This window comes from Cydia strobilella, chromosome 20 (assembly GCF_947568885.1).
Source record: "Cydia strobilella chromosome 20, ilCydStro3.1, whole genome shotgun sequence".
NCBI classification, from domain to species: domain Eukaryota; kingdom Metazoa; phylum Arthropoda; class Insecta; order Lepidoptera; family Tortricidae; genus Cydia; species Cydia strobilella.
In genome coordinates, this window is record NC_086060.1 from 8,854,481 (window position 1) to 8,873,327 (window position 18,847).

Genomic DNA, 18,847 nt, shown 5'->3' on the forward strand with positions numbered 1-18,847 from the left:
AACTTTTTTTTCAAAAGAACTTTAAAATTATAAAACGTTTGTTATATAAAACGATTAAACAGTAACTTAAAATTATTGAAAGATATGATTTTCGGTAAATGGACAAGTATAATATTTACCTCTCACGTCGGGCCCTATAACAGTTTCTTCAAGTCTCTTTTGGTTGGGCCTTATTTAAAAATAATTAAAGAAATAACTTTTTACCATTTTAATAACTTAATTGTTACAATTTTAAATACCTAACTTAGTGCCAGTTGCACCATCCGCACTTGACAGACTCATCAACGTCGCCCGGCGCGCCGCGGCGGTTTACTATGAAACTTACACATAGTATAATATACGCGCCACCGAGCGACCGGGGGTAAGAGAAAGAATATTCGTATAAATTTTGGGCAGCATAGGATTTTTTCTCTTTCACTTTTATAAATTTCGGTATTTCGTCATCGCCTCCTACCTATGATGCCACCCGGTCGGTGATAAGGACAAAGCATGGCACTATTTTCTCTTTCCTCTTATAGGAATCGCAATAAGACTATTTCTCTATCAAAGAGTGTCAGGCCATAGGGCCCATCATTCAACGTGAGAGGTAACATTTGATAGTATGCTAAACAAGAATTTTTTTTACAATACGGTTCCGTTGTTTGCAAAATATTTCTATCTGCAAAAATTTTATAATCGCAACAACTCATAAAAATAAATCTAAAAAGCTTGCAAGCCAAAACTGTAATAAAATACATACATTTTAATTTGTCTATAAGTCTGTATAAATGCATTGTTTTACTTGGCACACCGCCAACGCACCATACTCTACTATAAATCTATTATTAGTACGTATAGTCTTTCTATTCTAGAAGATCATATTTGCATACAAAATTACTTGTACATAAGTCCTTCTAAAATAACGATACGAAAATTGAATTTGCTTGACCACAACTTTTAGGAAACACGTGACATTGTTTTCGTAGGAAGGAAAACAGAAAATACGAAGTTTATTACTTTAGTAATAATTATCAGATTATAAAAGGAAACTACTAAACATGAAAAACAATCGATTATAAAATATCTTTAGTACTTTAATATACTTAAATATATAAACAGTTATGCCACTCGCTAACAACTGTAGTTTCAGGTTATGGGCCTAAGTATTCTCCTAACAAAAGTAACTTTTCATACCCTTAGTGAAGTTTTTATGTTGATTCGATTTTTGCGAGTCTATCTGTATATCGACTATCATGATTTTGCAGTAAAGTAAACCTACAAGTAAACCAGACAAGTAAACCTTTAAAAACCCCTCAGTAATCTGTATTCGAAAATTAAATTATCAATAAATTACTAAAAGTTGTGACCTAGACTTTATACAAAAACTAACTCTATCCTTACTTACACAAAACTTTCTTTACTTTTAAAGTCGTATACAAATATATTTTTGTTCTCCATATCTTGGACCGGTACACAGACAAACCTATTCTTGCCTTCACTCTTCTCTGTTACATCTAGAGTTATAGAATACACGTTATTTGTCTTAACATCTAGGTTCAATATTTGTATCTGTTTATTGTTCTCACTGGCAGTGTCTTCGTCTTGGCAGTTATGTTCATGTACTTCTACTTCTACTTTATTATCGTTAATTTCATTCATGGCGGATATGAACTGCATGCTATTGCGTCTTGTGTTTACGACATTGATAATTTCTCCTACTTTTAACTGTTGGACATTAGGCTCTGACTCTTTTTTCTTCTTAGTGTCTTTAATGATATTCTTTTGCGAGCTCGTCCTATTACTATATCTCCTCCAGAAAGAATCTGAATTCTGTTGACTGCTTGAGAATCCAGTTGAGGTAGTCGTATTAAATGTATCTTTCCTTTGCATATTCTCTCTCAAGCTCCTCCCACAATTCATCAACTTATTTATTCTTAACAGCTTTACGAACCCCTCTCTAAACTTCGACGACATCAAATTGTACAATATCGGGTTTATCGCGGAATTCAAATACAGCATTACTCTACAAAAATACAAAAGTATATAATACCCATCTATACCTAACGACATTATTGTCTCGGGTGGAAATACTATGATCCACAGTGTAAGAGCTTTGAAAGGCAGTAAACAAAGAAAGAAGGATAAGACGACAGTTCCCAGCATTAAGATGACTTGTTTCCTATATCTTAGAACGTTGTTTGTGTTGTTGTTGTTCTTCGTGTTCTGTGCGATGATGACGGGATTCTCCATGAGGTTTTTAGCGATGACGCTGTAGAGGACGAGCAGCACGCCGAGGGGAACTATGAAGAAGACGGCGATGGTGAGGATGAAGAAGAGGGCCGACCAGAAGGTGTCGGCCTGGGTGAGGCACACGGGGTGTTCCGAGCCATCTTCATAGACCTCGTAGGTGAAGGTAGCTACGCCGAGGATGGGGCTGTGAACACACAATATCGATTTAATTATTCTTGGTAACTTTATAATCATAATCATAATCATTTATTTAATTCCAGACAACAATGGTCCACAATAATACAAATTAAAAATTACAATTAAATTAAAATAGGTTATAAATTAAATTAAAACAGGTTATCAATTAAATTAAAATTACATAAATTAAAAAATTACACTAAATTGTAAACAATCATTTACTTGCTGGAGCCCGTACATGAACACTTACACAGTGACTCATATACGGGCAATCCAGCCGGTCTGCGATCATGGCCAGGACGCTGTTGCGGCTGGCGCGCACTCTGCTGAGCATCGCCGCGCACCGCTTATACCCGAGGGTTTCTTGTTTGTTAATTCAATACCTTATTAGTCAACCTTAATTACAAATTTTCTCAAATTCTCTTATGTAATTCAATTTCTAGTAAATTATGTTGTGCATGTATGTTGAAATAAAATCATGCGAATATTCCGTCAGAAATTTAATTAATTTAATAAATAACACAACTTATATGAAGAAAGCATATTTAATCTGAAATTAAGGATAAACTACGACAATATTTTTAATTTTAACGAAACTGTCTTTAATTAGCTACTTTATTTACATAATTAAGTCTATCGTTGCCTCTGCAAAAACAAAAATATGCTGGTTTCTCTGTAAAACAAAGTTTCAACTTGGATTAACACTAAAGGCAGTTACATCTTTGTTAAACTGAGGTAGTATTTCATCTCGACACAAAGAGGCCTTGGAGCCTCAAAATTACATTTCTTCGGAATTATTTTTGTTCTCGAGGGATTTTAGATATTATATACGTGTAGACAAATTTACTTTGTTGCTTCAAGTACCTTGTTAAGATGTAAGTAATATGATTTATGATTCAATTAGGTTACCATTTTACGTATGTGAGAAAATGTCGAGGGGATGACAAAATTTGTTGAATAACCGCAATAGCGAATTTCCTATAGATTAAAAAAGCTTGATATTTTTTTGAAAATATTGTATTGGATATTGGATTGGTAAGAGATACCCCAAGCATATATAACGGCCTCTTAGCTTAGTCAGTAGTGACCCTGCCTACGAAACAGGTGGTCCCGGGTTCGAATCCCGGTAACGCCACTTATATGTATATATCACGAATATTTGTTCCTGAGTTATGGATGTTATCTTTATCTATTATCTTTATTTAATTGATATGTATTTATCAAGTGGAGTGTGTATCGTCGCCTAGTACCCATAGTAAAAGCTTTATTCGTTTGAGGCTAGATATGTGTTTAATTGTCCCCAGATTTATTTATTTTGTATATTTTACTTGTAGCATCCGATGCCACCAAAAAAGTTCGTGGTTTGTTATCGTGTTTTCTTCGTATAAATCCAACACGAATAATTGGGCAAATACAGGCATAACAAGGTTGAGGCGTCACCGCTTGACTCGAATGCTAATTAAGAATATTGCAATAAAATAAATCCAATTGAAAACCATTATAAATTTATTTTAAGCAGAATAACATAAAATGAAAAGAAAAGTGGGTAAGGTTTAATTTGTTTTTGAGAAAACGCCCTTAAGCTTTTAATAAAAACAGGCAGCCTCCCATACATCGCTTCGGGTTCCAGTTAAGTGGCAGCCGCCATTGTCCCTTGTGATAATTTACTGAAATGATAACGTCCATTGTTCCAACGCGGTAAATCGCCAAGATTAGGAGAAGCGTAAACTACGACCGAAGCCGCATACATCGCTTGTATCTGAGACGAGTAAATAATTGAAACCATCAATTTCCATGCCAAGTTTTGTTCTTGTTTGTAGTATACCCGAAATCGCGTTCTTGCCCGAAACTCTTTTTTACAAGCTTTTATACAAATAAAAAAGAGCGTGTAGAAGCTAGCAACAAAAGCTTAAACTGGGCATAAATATATGTTACTTAAATGTTTATTTCAATATTATTTCAAATTGTCGTTTTAACCCTTAAATGCATGGATGCAGCCCTACACAACTAAAACATCTAATTTTATACATAATTGTTAGATAAAATTTATTTGTTCCTATATATTATTTAAATAGTAAAACTAATCCGTTTCCGATTTTTAACTTAGTTTTACGCAATATTTTTATTTATAAAGATTACATTCGTTTTAAGAAGAAATTGATGATTGTTAGTTACCTATGTGATTTTAGACGTTTTTTTCGAGGTTTGTAATTGTTTGCATTTTTTTATTATTATTGGTACTTATATCACAAATAGTGTAGCTTTCTGATGATAGTAAGATTTTTCATATATCTCTTACTGAAAGTTATATATTTAAATAAATATGATTAAGCCTGTTCAACTTCTAACACTGATTTCGCAGTAAAAATCGATGTTATAATTTTTTAACCATTTTTACCATAACCAGCAAACAGTTAAGTAACACATTACATTAATTTCAGGCAAAGAAACATGCATTTAAGGGTTAAAATGAGAATGTAACTTCGATTGTATGAGAGCGGTTTTTTGGCGGAGGGTTCGTGATTCGTGTCTTAACTCTTAACTAGGCCCAAGGGCAATTTGCCACATAAAATATGGAACTAGGACCTCGCTTATTTTACGCCATCTACAACAATAATGAGAAACTTAACTTTGTGACACCGGTCAATTCGAACAACGTGATAATTAGATACAAGAACAATACGAGATCTAATAGATATGTTATAGTTTATTTCTCAACTAGTTATCTTTTGCAGTTTGATTAGAGAAACCAATTGTCACTTTACGCTACAATTATTGTGACGTTTTTGGATATCCATTAGAAATCCATTGGATGTCTAAGTAATATTTTAAGCAAATCTTAAAGAGATCGTTCAAGAGGACATTCGGAATCGCGGGAATGTCAAATTTGACATGACTTTCTTAAATATCTCGTTATCGTTTCTGTTTCTGTTTCATATCTAGTGGATATCTAGTTGTTATCTAGACCATTGTTCGAATTGGCCCGTTAGATTGGTTCTTATTTCTTGCTTGTCTCTTTAAGTTAACAATGGATCCAGTAAAGGAACTCTCAGCGTAAGAACAACGTATTGAACGCAGAGAAATTATATAAAGTCTAGTCTATATGTATTGCAATAAGGTTGAAAACAGAATGACCTTCTTCTTGATTTAATACATATATATTTACAATAATGGTTGTATTTGTTTAAGGAATTTTCATATCTGACACTTAATTGCGGTTTCTGTACAATGGTATTTAGTTCAAGTGTTATAGGGCAAAGATTAACGGCTCAAACTGATGAGCAATTGAGAAATTTCGAATATAAAGGGTCGTGGGTCATACAACACTAAGCTAATATAGTAAAAATATATTTAATTGAATGTTTAATAATTTAACTCACGCATTTTCAAGTAATAATAGCGCACACGAGTTTCGAGTAGGATACGACCAAAAATCGAGTGTCGAGTAGCATTCGTGGTACAACTAAAAATACGCGAGTAAAGGATGACTCAGGTTAGACCGGGCCGTGTCCGGGCCGGAGCTTCCGGCGCTTACTTTTCTATGACATGACAGGTGATCACGTGATGCTTTCCATACAAAACGAAGCGCCGGAAGCTCCGGCCCGGACACGGCCCGGTCTAACGTGAGTCATCCTTAATACGGTATTACTAATTTAATTTTTGTTTTTGTTTTTGCTATTATTTTTATATTCCCTTTTTTAAACATCTTTTTTCTTTCATTATATTGTCCTGTGTATGTGTGCTTTATGGAATAAATGTCTTTCTTCTATTAGGTTAGTGTTTGAGAATTTTGGTTTTTATTTGTTGCAGATGAACTTGTACTCACGTTAGAATATCCGTGTCCGGGCCGAGGCTTCCGACACTACGTTTTCTATAATCGGTGATCACGTGATGCTTTCTATTAGAAAATTGGAGTGTCGGAAACTTCGGCCAGGACCCGCACCGTTCTAGCGTGTCAACCTTTACGGAATGTTATTTATTTATTTAAACTTTATTGCACAATAAAAAATAAGTACAAATGGCGGACTTAATGCCTTAAGGCATTCTCTACCAGTCAACCATAGGGCGAAACAGAGATTCTCGAACGTGGGTGCAGTGGAAAAAATATTTAAGAAAACAGCAACTATTAATGTTATGTGAGCTCTTCTCTTCTAGTTAAGTAAGTGTGATGTCGTGTACAGTCAGCAAAACTATTAGCTTAGCACACCTGCATACATATTTGTATGCACCTAAGGTACAACAATAAGTACACTGCTACGAACAAAACCAAAGTCTATTATTCAAACATAATATTTCTATATTATTATTTATATACTCATTTTATTTTTGCTATATATTTTAAACTAGCTATTTAGCTATAAACTAGTATAAAATAGCTAAGGATATAGCCGAGGGATTGGACTAGCAATATTTTAAACCGAAGTATACTAAATTAAATTAAATTAAAAAATCATTTATTTCGAGTATCTGATGTGACTCATAAGTACACAATACAAACATTAAACAAAACACAAGCATTAAACAAAACACAAACATTAACCAAAACACAAACATTAAACAAAAAACTACAAAAATTACATTAAGGTAGGTAACTGCTAAGTACACTTTCAGATATTGACGAAAAACATTAAAACCCGCGCGATCACGAAATCTTCCGTCGCAAGATTCGCGCGGCGGCGCGCCTCATATTTTGTTCCTAATTTCCTGGCTTAACGCCCTCCTAATGACTGACATTGTAATGCGTTATTTAATCAGAAGCAGAGTTCATGAAATGAAAGCGCCATCATTGTTATATTGCAGTGATTAGCTTCAGCTGCTCATTGTTCTGTCGTAAATGCCGTAATACGGCGTGGCGTTTATGCTACCAAGTGGGATGATTAACTCAATGTGTGACTTTTTAATTAAATATACTTGAAGCACATATTACTTCAACTAGTAGAATCCAGTAGTTGTGTAGTAACTAGAAGGAACTTGTCAGTAAAACGACTAAAACTACACCTATCAAAAAAAAACAGGCAAGGTGCCCATCACGCAGGCAGCATTCCCGCGCTGTATCGCGAAAGCAATCCTTTACGCGCGAGGGTCCCCCGTTGCCTCTCTAAACTTGTCGGTCACTATCCACGGCCGCGGCACGGGCGCTATCGGTTGGAATGGGTTAAATATGCCTACTGTGCACACCTGGCTTCAACGTTTTTATAAATTAAAATTATTTAACAACCTCATGTAAGTGCTAACACTTATTATTATTATTATTTATTGTTGGGGTGTTGTGGGCCTGTGAGTGTCACGTCGACCAAGCAGTGATCTATTGTGACGGCCCTTTAAAGTTCGTTACTAATGCCCGTTGAGTCCAGAAAATTCCAGATTCTTTGGGCCGTAATGTTCTGTACCTCATAGGGTTGCAGTATGTGCCGCCCTAAGTGGATACTTCTTTTTGACATTAATGGTCCACAGGAACAGAGAATGTGCATTGCAGTCTCCTCTGATTCCTGGCAGAACCTGCATGTCGCATCCTGTTTCTTCCCAATTCGGAACATGTGTTTGTTCAACTTACAGTGTCCAGTCAATATTCTAGTCACTGCTAACACTTTGTGGTAGTGATAGTCTATTTCAAATCGGCGTAATATATACACTATATATCAATATACCACAATTTAATAATAAATAAATAAAACGCTTTGGCTTTTGGAAGAAACTTGTTAATTTCTTGACCAAAAATATCACTATTTGTTCATGAGTAACGAAATTCGCATGGAATTATCGTTATACTCGTATTGCAGCAATTAGCTTCAGCGGTAGCTCATTGTTCAGTCGTAAATGCCGTAATACGGCGATTATGCTTCTAAGTGGGGCCGTTAACACAATGTGTGGCTGTATTTAAATACTCCCCTAACAGCATTTATTCGTCATTATGACGTCAGCGATGTCATTATGACGCCATAATTACGTCATTATGACGTCGCTGACGTCACTTTGCTACCTGGGTCGTGACTTTGCTTGATAGGGTAAAGGCACCAGTGCTCAGCCATGCACCAGTGGTCGGCCTTTCTTGCTTATTTTTGGCTGTAATTATCAAACCTTTTCTAATTTTCATGTCAAAAGTAGGTGATATTATAGATTGATATACTATTAATTGAAAAATAGTTTAATTTTTCAAATAATTGTCTGGCATGAACCACAACACTACTTTAAAGAATTGCTGTCTTCTGACATGAAGGATCATGTGATATGCGCCATTTTTTTTGGAGTGTCACATGGTATTTTGATAAGTTGTTAACAGCCGAATTATGATTTCTTGTTAAGTTAAAAGAACGTGGACTGCATCACATGATTAATACTTATTATATCTAAAAAAAGTAAAAAAAGAATATAAATCCATATAAAAGTAACATTTTTAAGCCTCCCTTGGCTGACTACTGGGATTATGCCAGTAATTTTGGAAAGGTCGTAAACCCAGAAGTCAGCCGAGGCAGGCAGACCATAGGAATCAGAACTTTTTTTTATTTTCAAATGAAATCTAAGTCGTTAAGCCAAGCACCTTTAAATATTTACATTTTTATGATTTTATTTGATTGAAATAAGTAACTACCCAGTAGTCAGCCTGTGGCTGACCAGTGGACATTGACATCGCGAAACTCAGAACCCACTAAACTGGGTATTGGTACACAGGGGGCTGATTACTGGCAAAAACGCACTTTCATTATATTTAATGAAATATTTCCAAAAGCAACATTTAAAAACGTTTTATTCTTAACAAAAATTAAACTATATGAAATTCTTGAACAGTATAAACTTTAATCAATCTTATAAGACAATTAGTAAGCAAATTAAACGATCTTGAACATGGAAATTTCGTATAACGGCTGACTACTTGTGCCTTTACTTGTGATACAATTATTAATTTGAAGTCACATTATAAAACACGAATTTAGGTTTTTGGCGATTACAATAATATAGTAAAAAAATATGTATGTAATAAACGCAATAGTCTAATAACTTCACATTAAGAGTGTTTCTAACTTTGGAGTTACAGATGCAAAAAATGATTTTAGTTCTTAAAGCTTTTGCCTTAAAACATTTAGAATAAACATTTGTTAAGAGTGATATATTTATTTTTATCATTTTAAAAAAAGGTTAAGGAATCAATCATCAATCAATATCAGTACAGTTATATAGCCAAATTAAATAAATATTATAGTGGCTACTTTGCCCAGTCTTGCACTTATTTTATACGAGTTTGCCCGTCGTTTTAAACATTTATGAGTTTTAGACAGTATAGACGCATTCGCTTTTACGCATTCATACTCGTACTTAAGTTACAGTTTATTGTTAATTATTTACGTTAAGGATGACTCACGTCAGACCGGGCCGTGTCCGGGCCGGAGCTTCCGGCGCTTCGTTTTCTATGGAAAGCATTACGTGATCACCTGTCATGTCATAGAAAAGTAAGCGCTGTAAGCTCCGGCCCGGACACGGCCCGGTCTAACGTGAGTCATCCTTTAAGCTGAAAAATTAGGTAGGTACTTACCATAATTCTAAACTAAAATATCTAAAATGCTACAAAAGAAATCAAACAATGTTATTAGTTTCATAAAGTTTATAATTATAATCAAAAAAGGCTTTTTAATTCATTCTGCTCCATATATTATATTTTGTAATACCTACATCTAATAATACTTTTAGAACACTCGTCGAAAACCAGACGAACCATAAACTTTAATAGATCAAAGGCATTTTCAGAAACGTAAAATATGATACCAATTTGATTTAAATATCAGTAGGTACACATGTTTAACAACATTGATATTAAATTGATATCATTTTCTACGTTCGTCCCAAGTTCACGATCTATTTTATTTCCTAATTTAAGCTATATTAAGGGCTCTAACATTTAAGTAACTGAAGAGCCTTTTACAGCCTCCTAAATTTAGTAACTGATGAGAGAGACGCCGCAATCCGTGAGACACTATGAAGATTTCCATATACAATAATATCGAGGCACGACTAAGCTTTTTCTTCAAAATTAAGCCGATAAAGATCAAGCTACATCATATCACACGAAACTTTCGGGACAGTCGTAGTCGACACTCCTCGACTTTACCACGCAGTCCACTTTTATTTTATGCCTCAATGTTTTACTTTCACACTCTATGCTCTTAGCTTTCGCACTGTTTATTAGTACGCTGCGCCGTAACGAGCCCCGGCCATCCAACTCGATATCTGGCCGGATAACACTAACATCTTCCATGATATCGGACCGATCCACCGTCGCCACCTCAACCATACTGCCCTCACTCCGCATCCTGTTTATCTTAGTCACCTTTGAACCACACACTGGCTCCGACTGCTGTCTAATAAATCTCTTGTTCAATAACCTATCAAAGAAATTAGTTTTAACTTTAACCGTGTCAGTTTTGTCTAAACTTCCTCTATGGAACAACTTTTTCAAACTATTGGTCGTGCGCGTCAAACTGCTGCTGGTCGTTGACCCGTTCGCCCTGTTTTCCACGCTTTGATTTCTAACAGCTACCTTTTTATAACAGATGCACACTTTACAGAAACCTATTCTAAATTTGGACGACATTAGATTGTACAATATAGGGTTTATAGCGGAATTTATGTATAACATTATTCTAGAGAAATAAAGGACACTGTACCACGTTTCTGGGTTCATACTCTCAGTCCATTCTGATGGGGTTACTATTATCCATAAAATAAGTATTCTATATGGCATAAGGCATATGAAAAAGCATAGGACTACAGTTCCGAGCATTAGAATCACTTGTTTCCTAGCTCTAGCGTTATAGGGATCGACAGTCTTATTCATGACGACTTTGGAGGCCGCGGTGACGAGGTTTTTGGCAATGACGCTGTAAAGGACGATCAGGATAATGAGGGGGAGGAAGTAGAGGAAGACGATGACCATGAGGAAGAAGCTGATCTGCCAGGGGGTGCGGGCCGGCGTGAGGCAGCGCGAGTGCGTGCCCTCGTCGCCCCAGTCCTCCGTGTGCTCCGCGATGCCCAGGATGGGACTGAAACAGAAAACTGGACTAAAGACTTTCGTAAGAAATTAAGGTCTAGGACTTACTGAACATTTGAGTTTCATTTAATAGTATTACATTTACAAATAAGTTTCTATTTTCTTTACTCAAATGGACAATGATTTTCCTATAGACCCAGAAGTTTTGAAGGAAAGTGCTAGCATTAGAATTTGCAGATGTCAGCAAAGAGGTGAATTTTGAACCTGGAAATTGCATACTAGCACTTTAGGACTTTCTCACCAAGATAGAACCAAGCTTTAAGAAATAACCATGCCCCGTTGCAAAAAATAGTTACTTGTGCACATATAATTGCTGACATGACAATGACATATATACATGTCTTTGTATTGCAATGAAAATAATAGAAATGTGCCAGTGCTATCCCGGTAAGATTGTGATCACTTGACAGTTTCTACAGAGTGGTCAGTTTGCAAATTAAGTACTTAAGTGCTATGTAAAGTCTACAGAATTCTATTTAAATGAATGGGGTAATTATTCTGAATAAGAATTACGTTTGACATGACATACCTATACGTTAACTTGTTGTTGAAATGAGATGTAGTTAAGCGAGCTACTTTTCAACAGTAGCTGGCCCAATAATTCCTTATCATGAAACATTTTTTTATATCATGTCAAACGTCTTAATAGAATTATTGTAAACAAGAGTAAGTTACATCGAAATTCGACGGAAGAATAAAAAATAGTTTACAGATAAAAAGTATAACCATAAAATAAAGTTGGAAAAGAAACAAGCAATTTCCTCGAAGTCGTCGCATCTAATTTGGATCAACTGATACAATCGTTTCATTCGTTCATTGAATGAATGGAGAATGGGCAATATTGCGACTTTTATGTTAATTTGGAAAGCAACACTCGCCGAGTTTATGTGAGCAGTTTTTTTTCGGCACTGTCGACTTTTTAAAGACTTATAAAGCCCTATAAACCATTTTCACCTTCATTCAAAAATATTTACATTCGTAGTGTAGTAATTACTGCATCAATAAATAGCTGTCCTAGTTAGTTTTAATAAGGCTTGTTGGGATGTCTGATGTTAAACCTAATTCATAAGTAGAAAATTGATAGCGTAATCTGTCGTAGAATTGTATAGTATAGACTTTAGCTTATTCCGTGAGTAATAGGGATGTTGCCTATTTTTTAGAACTGTTTTCATTTTATAGATAGACACGTAATTATTGCAAAAAAATTTTTTACATTTTAATTCATTAATTTTTAATAAAAAATCGACTTTAATTAGTTTAGTGTTTAAATTTCGCGCAAAAACTCTCCAAGCTGTCACGTGATCTGGATAACGTAACGAGGTGATAAACAAACGGCTATCGGTGCCAGAGGACCACCAGGTTTGACAACTTGTCTGTGCGTGTTTCTCACGCCGTGACGTCACGCGGTCCGATTTGCGTTTGCAGTCACGTGATGCTGGGCATTGTTTTAAATGCTTTTAATTATTTTTAATTAATTTATGAGGCATATTTACACTAACAAAATATTACTTTCAGCATTCTAATATTCCCTGATATGGTAAAAACATAATATTTTATATATTCGTGATTCATGTCAACATCCCTATATTCCCTATTGGGTTTGTTTGCGCTCCATTTCACATGATTGAACGAGTCTGACTAGTAAAAGCAAATCACATCTGTTTTAAATGTATACGCCTTATTTCTACACTTTAAGAGTCACATTCCTATACCAAAAGTTGCGCTAAATGTAGCGGTCATCAATGTGAAGTGTATACCTAAGTTACGTACGTTTTGGTATCCCATCGAGTTTACGACATTAGTTACGGGTTTTAATAGTTTGGATATCGGCTATTAACGCTTGAATGGCGATAAACTGACATTATAGCTACATTAAACTTTTTCTTATACTCTCATTAAAGGTACAGAAGCTCTTAAAATACCCACTTACACTGACAATAAACTTGGCCAATTTGTTTTGACAAAACAAATTGATTATGAAAATATAATTTCTAAGCACCTTCAGTATATTTTCGAAATGTGAAGTATAATATAAATAATATTGTTTTCATTATTTCATATAATTTGAATTTTTTTACTGCTAAAAAAAAACTTTTATCAGTTGCGTTGTGCGCACCGCGTAAAGATTATTATGTAATTTACCTTTTTATTGTTACTTATTTGTTTACTCAAACCTCAAACAATAATTACAATAACTGTCGGATAATGCTCAACTGCCATTGCCAACATTGCCCATTCTCATAACTGCGCAAACAATGTTTATTGTACGAAAATTATACAGGAAATTCATAGGCTTAGATAGTGAAAAGGCGTAAAGAACTTTGTACTATGAGGCGCTTCACCCCTTTTTGTAGAAGCCCAGAAAATTACAATAAAATTATAGTTACAGAGCTGTAAAAATAAATAGCTACGAATAAAGCTTAACGAGTGTGATGTACGGACAAACATAGCGATGTACATGATAGCTGTCACATATAGTTTACATGGAGCATAGATATACGAGATTGCTAGTCTTTATAGGTCTATGATATGGTGGAGAATATTTTTTTAAAGGTGCATTCACATTGTATTTACTTTTTGTAGAACAACGTTTCCAAATGTTACTGCAACACTAGGTAATAATTATCTATTATAGTTACCGTATTGTGTTACCCCACAAAGTTAACTGTAGTGTGGATGGTTCTTAACTTGTGGTAACTTCCTAACGAGTCGTAACTTTAAATATTCTTGTTATTTAATGTTCTTAATTAAGATTACAAGATACAGTAGTTAACTTAAGTTTTATTAAACTTTAATTATATCTCCTCTAGTCAATAAGCTTACACGATAAACATTGTGTATCGCTTTTATATTTTGTGATTGCCCTAGAAAGTGGGCAAAGTAAAAGTTGTTTATCCAATTTAGCATAATTTACAAAGACTAGCAACCCCGAAATATAATATCTATGTAATATAACGAAGCATGTACGAACCTTGTTTCACAAAGGGTTTATATTGTTTTTAGGATGGTTTCCACTGTAAGCACTTGCCGTATTATGGCATCCTGGTACCTTTGGAAGTAAATACCTCATCTTTTAGGCATTATAATATACACAATAAAGGCACGAAAATTGCAAAAGGCTTATAATGTCACGAACATTAGTCTTAAAATTTGTTTATAATAAGGTCAATATGGGTAAGTGTAGCTGGCCTTTAAATTGGGCCTGTTCACACATTGATTATAGTTTATTGCATGTTCATACATTTGCTAATAATATAATTGTTACTTGTGATTAGTGGCAAATGTATGAATTCGCAATAAACACTAGTCAATCTGTAAATAGGCCCTGTAAGAGTCCCGTTGTATAGTTACAATTAGGCGGTTATCGCAACGATATTGTAGGTATCGAATGTATTGCCAGTGTGATGAATGCTTAAAACACTGCATTCTGGGGCCGAACGACGTACAGATGTAGTGAATAATCCTTTACCATCATATGTTCACGGAAACGCAGTTCATATGGCCTATGGCGAAGGGGAGGTGGAGGGGCATATATTTAGTTAGAATTTTTTATTATTAAGGATTGTTCACTACCTTGTACTTTAACAAAAATTTCAACATTGTACCTTAATTTAATGTTTCGCCAAAGTGAAACATTGCATACCAGACCTAATAGTTAGTTCGCACATTGTTCAGTGTTCAATATCAATGTGTCATTATTAATAACTATTAATAAGTAAACTGCTCGACAGGTGTAGTTGGCCACGGACCAGAAACCTGCACGCTCGAAGACACGTGTGAAGTACAATTATTTAAATCATTTCGTGCTGATATACGGCCGAGACGAATATATTTGCCATGTGGCATTTCACAGGTCGTTTAACTGTTTGTTTATTTGAGGCATGATTTGTGTCGTTGCAGGATTTTTAGCCCTTCGTGTGCCAGACGCCATTTTGCACATATCTGGAAGAATGCCGTTCTCCCGCTGCTGCCAGGAAAGAATATCGGCTCATCTGCCTGTGTCAGAAATGAACGTGCGAATGACAGCTATAAATATGAATTATCTCAAATGAATTTTTTCGCCCAAACCCTACGCCGTTAAACAAGAGGCATTTTTTGTGCGCCGCGGTGGCTACCTCATTTCTCAGCAGTAAAAAGGATCACGCCCGTTTTAAAGGCAATTTTAGCGTGCAGCACATAGGGCTCAAACTCAAATTTGAGTAACAGCTTTTTGCTGTCTCCGAATATTCTTACCTGTCGTCCTACATTACCCAAACGTGTTAACTCCGAATGCTGTTATCTGAATTTGAACCATAAAAGTAGAACGCTAAAATTGCCTTTTAAACGGGCGTGATCCTTTTCACTGCTGAGAAATGAGGTAGCCACCGCGGCGCACAAAAAATGCCTTTTGTTTTACAGCTTAGGATTTGGGCGAAAAAATCATTTGAGATAATTCTTACTATAATTGATTTGGTTCCGATATCATTCTTATATCGGTTTGATGTCAGTGCACGTTCGAATCGGCCTGGAAACGATTTCCGCGCTATGGCGCGTCTGCCCAGGGGCCAAAATGCCAATCGTTTGCGCTACGAAAACGAAACGCTATCTGTTTCTCTATCGCACTAATATGTAAGAGTGATGGAGAAACAGAAAGCGTTTCGTTGTCGTAGCGCTAACGATTGTCATCTTGTCTGTGCCATCAGTTTTACGTTCTCATTCGCACTGCAACAATTCAAACGCGAGTGGGGTGACACTGGACCTTTTGGGCACTCTCGGCTCCGTTCGTCTTACGCGCTGGCCACGAAATTGCGCGACGGACAACTTCGGCTAAGGCGACAACCATAGGTTGGAGCGAGACACAGCCATCGGAATCGGACCTTTCGTTCCTGCAATGTCGGTTCTACAGTCGCGCAATGTCGTGGCCAGCAGCGCGTTAGCGTTGCTACGAGCAATTATTAGGGTTGGCAAAACTTGACATTCCTTTGCGTGCACCAACACAGATAAGATAATTACTTACTTGAAATTTGAGAACCCTAAATAGCCGAAAGGTACAGTGCCATACATTAGAAAGGGACAACATGATTCGTCCCTGAATCGCTGTCAAACATCGGTTTTGTAGAAAGTGTCATTTCTGTACGGTAGTAAGTACATACTAAATATTATTTATTCTGTGACGCAACGAACAACACGGCGTCGCCATCTTGTATTGGGACCGGGAAGCGGACAGTTATTACGCCTTCAATAACACGGGGAATGTGAGACGTATTGGACGACTATTGGAGATTCCGGGAAACAATACGCTCTATTTCTGCTTTAAATAAAATATATTATGAGTTTTAGTTTATTTAAAAATACCGCTTGAACCTACATGAGTAGTGGCATTGTGATACCTAAAATTTAAATAAATAATTATTTCAGAGAACAGCCAACAGCCGTACAGTCACCTGAAATAATATTATGTTACACGACGAAGGCTGCAAAAATATCTCGGACGATATTATTTGTAGAGCCATAAGAGCGTGTCTCATATTTTTGCGGCCTTTAAACAGTAACATATTATTGCAGGTGACTGTACATGTATAATTATAAAAGCATTTTTGCTTAAGCTGAAATGGATGGATGCGCTGAATGGATGCGGATGAAATGGATTCCAGATGTGGTGCTGGAGGCGTATGTTGAGGATACCCTGGACCGCCATGCGCACCAATGTATCGATCCTTTCACAGTTTCGTGTCCAAACTCGCCTATCTACAGTCTGCTAGCAGCGCATATTGTCCTACTTCGGCCACATAATGAGGAGGGGGGATGAAAGCCTTGAAAAGCTGATCATTGTTGGAAATACGGAGGGCAAACGAGGCCGGGGACGGTCTCCAACTAGATGGAGCGATCAAGTAAAAGGGGCCCCCTCCTCAACCAGCTTTTGCTCGGTCGTCAGAGACGCGATGGATAGGCACCGATGGAGGCAGATCACAAGAACCAGGTGTGGAGCATCCACATCCACTGATGACCAATATCCTCAGCCATGAGGGAGCGACCACAGAGAGAGAGAAATGGATGCAAGCTTATCGTATAATAGGTAGTAAGTTAAATAAATATTCACTTAAATAATATTGTATAAGATGGTAAAGTCTTAAAGACAAATTCGGTCTTAAATTTTGGCAGCTATATTTAAGTTTTCATTCTTTAAGTACATTCATATTATACCTACATTTCGTTTTATTGAAATTGACAAAGCGCTGACTTTGCTAATAAAAAAAACAATTGAAACTTAAAATACTCGTAGCAATGGCAATAAGCAAAAGTATTTATGGGTTTATAGGACTTCTGAAATATGAATCTCTGTATTATAAACCAATTCTAGCTTCCGAAATAGAGTTTTATTGCCAAGGCAATAAAAGCGAAGATTCGCTTAAAGTGTTCAAATGATATGAAATATTGTCTGGATTCGGCTTTGTCTATTACGATCTTGTTTTGGCTTTGTCGACCAAAAAATCATAAAATATACCTGTGATAACAATCTTTGTGGCCACGACTGGTTGTTTATAGGATATTTATTCGATTATTTATGTGGCTGAATTGTTCGTATATTTTTTAAATAATATCCATAAGAAAAATAAGTTCAAATTAAAACTACCTACCGTAAAACCCAACTATTTGTACAGCTTGGCAAAAAAGAGTAGAAAATAATAGGGGCGCCACTGTCTATGTAAAACGTCTTACATATGGCAACTATTGAGTCACTTTGACGTCTCTTTTGTATGAAAACAGTAAATGTTGCCATGATATAAAAATTTAGTTCCATTTCTTCTCTTTTTTGCCAAGCTGTAGTCCAAAATTGTGGTTGAAAACTAACTCGAATAGCTTCATTCAGAAGAACTAATACTCCGTACTCGGCTCTTTATTATTTGTCACCATGCCTGTCACGGTCTAACAAGTGTGTAAGTGCGAAAGTGACGCATGACATGACAGTGACAGTGCGACTATTATAAGCAGGTGTGAATATGATCATTATTTGAATGTCGCAGTTCTTTCAAAAGTAAAACTTTGTAATAAAAAAAATAACCAAAAAATAAGATTCATATTGATATTACTTATTGAACTTGTTGACAATAGTTGTACTAGTTGTAGTAGGTACTACAGTTGGGTCATTTTACTGGTCTTTTTTTTTCTTTTCATATATTTATATTTTGGCTGCACTTTATTCATATATAGGGAGCGTGCATAAACTGTAGGGGGCAGCACAGGAGACGTCAGATACGAGTATTTGGCGCGAGGCGTAAATGTTTGGTTTATGCTTTCAAAGTAGCCCACAAGATGGCAGCACTTGCTTAGGCGTGAAGTGTCAATATACATGTGATTCTTGTACCTCATAGTTGCGATTGCCCTGGTTGAGATTATTTAGGTATTCCAATTTGTATATTG

The 18,847-nt window shown here is 35.9% G+C and overlaps 1 protein-coding gene across 1 annotated transcript in view; it reads right to left on the reverse strand.

Annotated features, from left to right (window-relative positions):
* Positions 1-1,277: 1,277 nt before the first annotated feature.
* LOC134750567 (uncharacterized) overlaps positions 1,278-18,847 on the reverse strand; it is a 95,099-nt gene continuing 77,529 nt past the window's right edge. The window contains exons 4-6 of the mRNA XM_063685775.1: positions 10,493-11,438; positions 7,583-7,584; positions 1,278-2,413 (exon numbers count right to left, since the gene is read on the reverse strand). Coding sequence (XP_063541845.1) covers positions 1,381-2,413; positions 7,583-7,584; positions 10,493-11,438 — 1,981 coding nt within the window. The 3' untranslated portion in view covers positions 1,278-1,380. The remainder of the gene's footprint in view (positions 2,414-7,582; positions 7,585-10,492; positions 11,439-18,847) is intronic.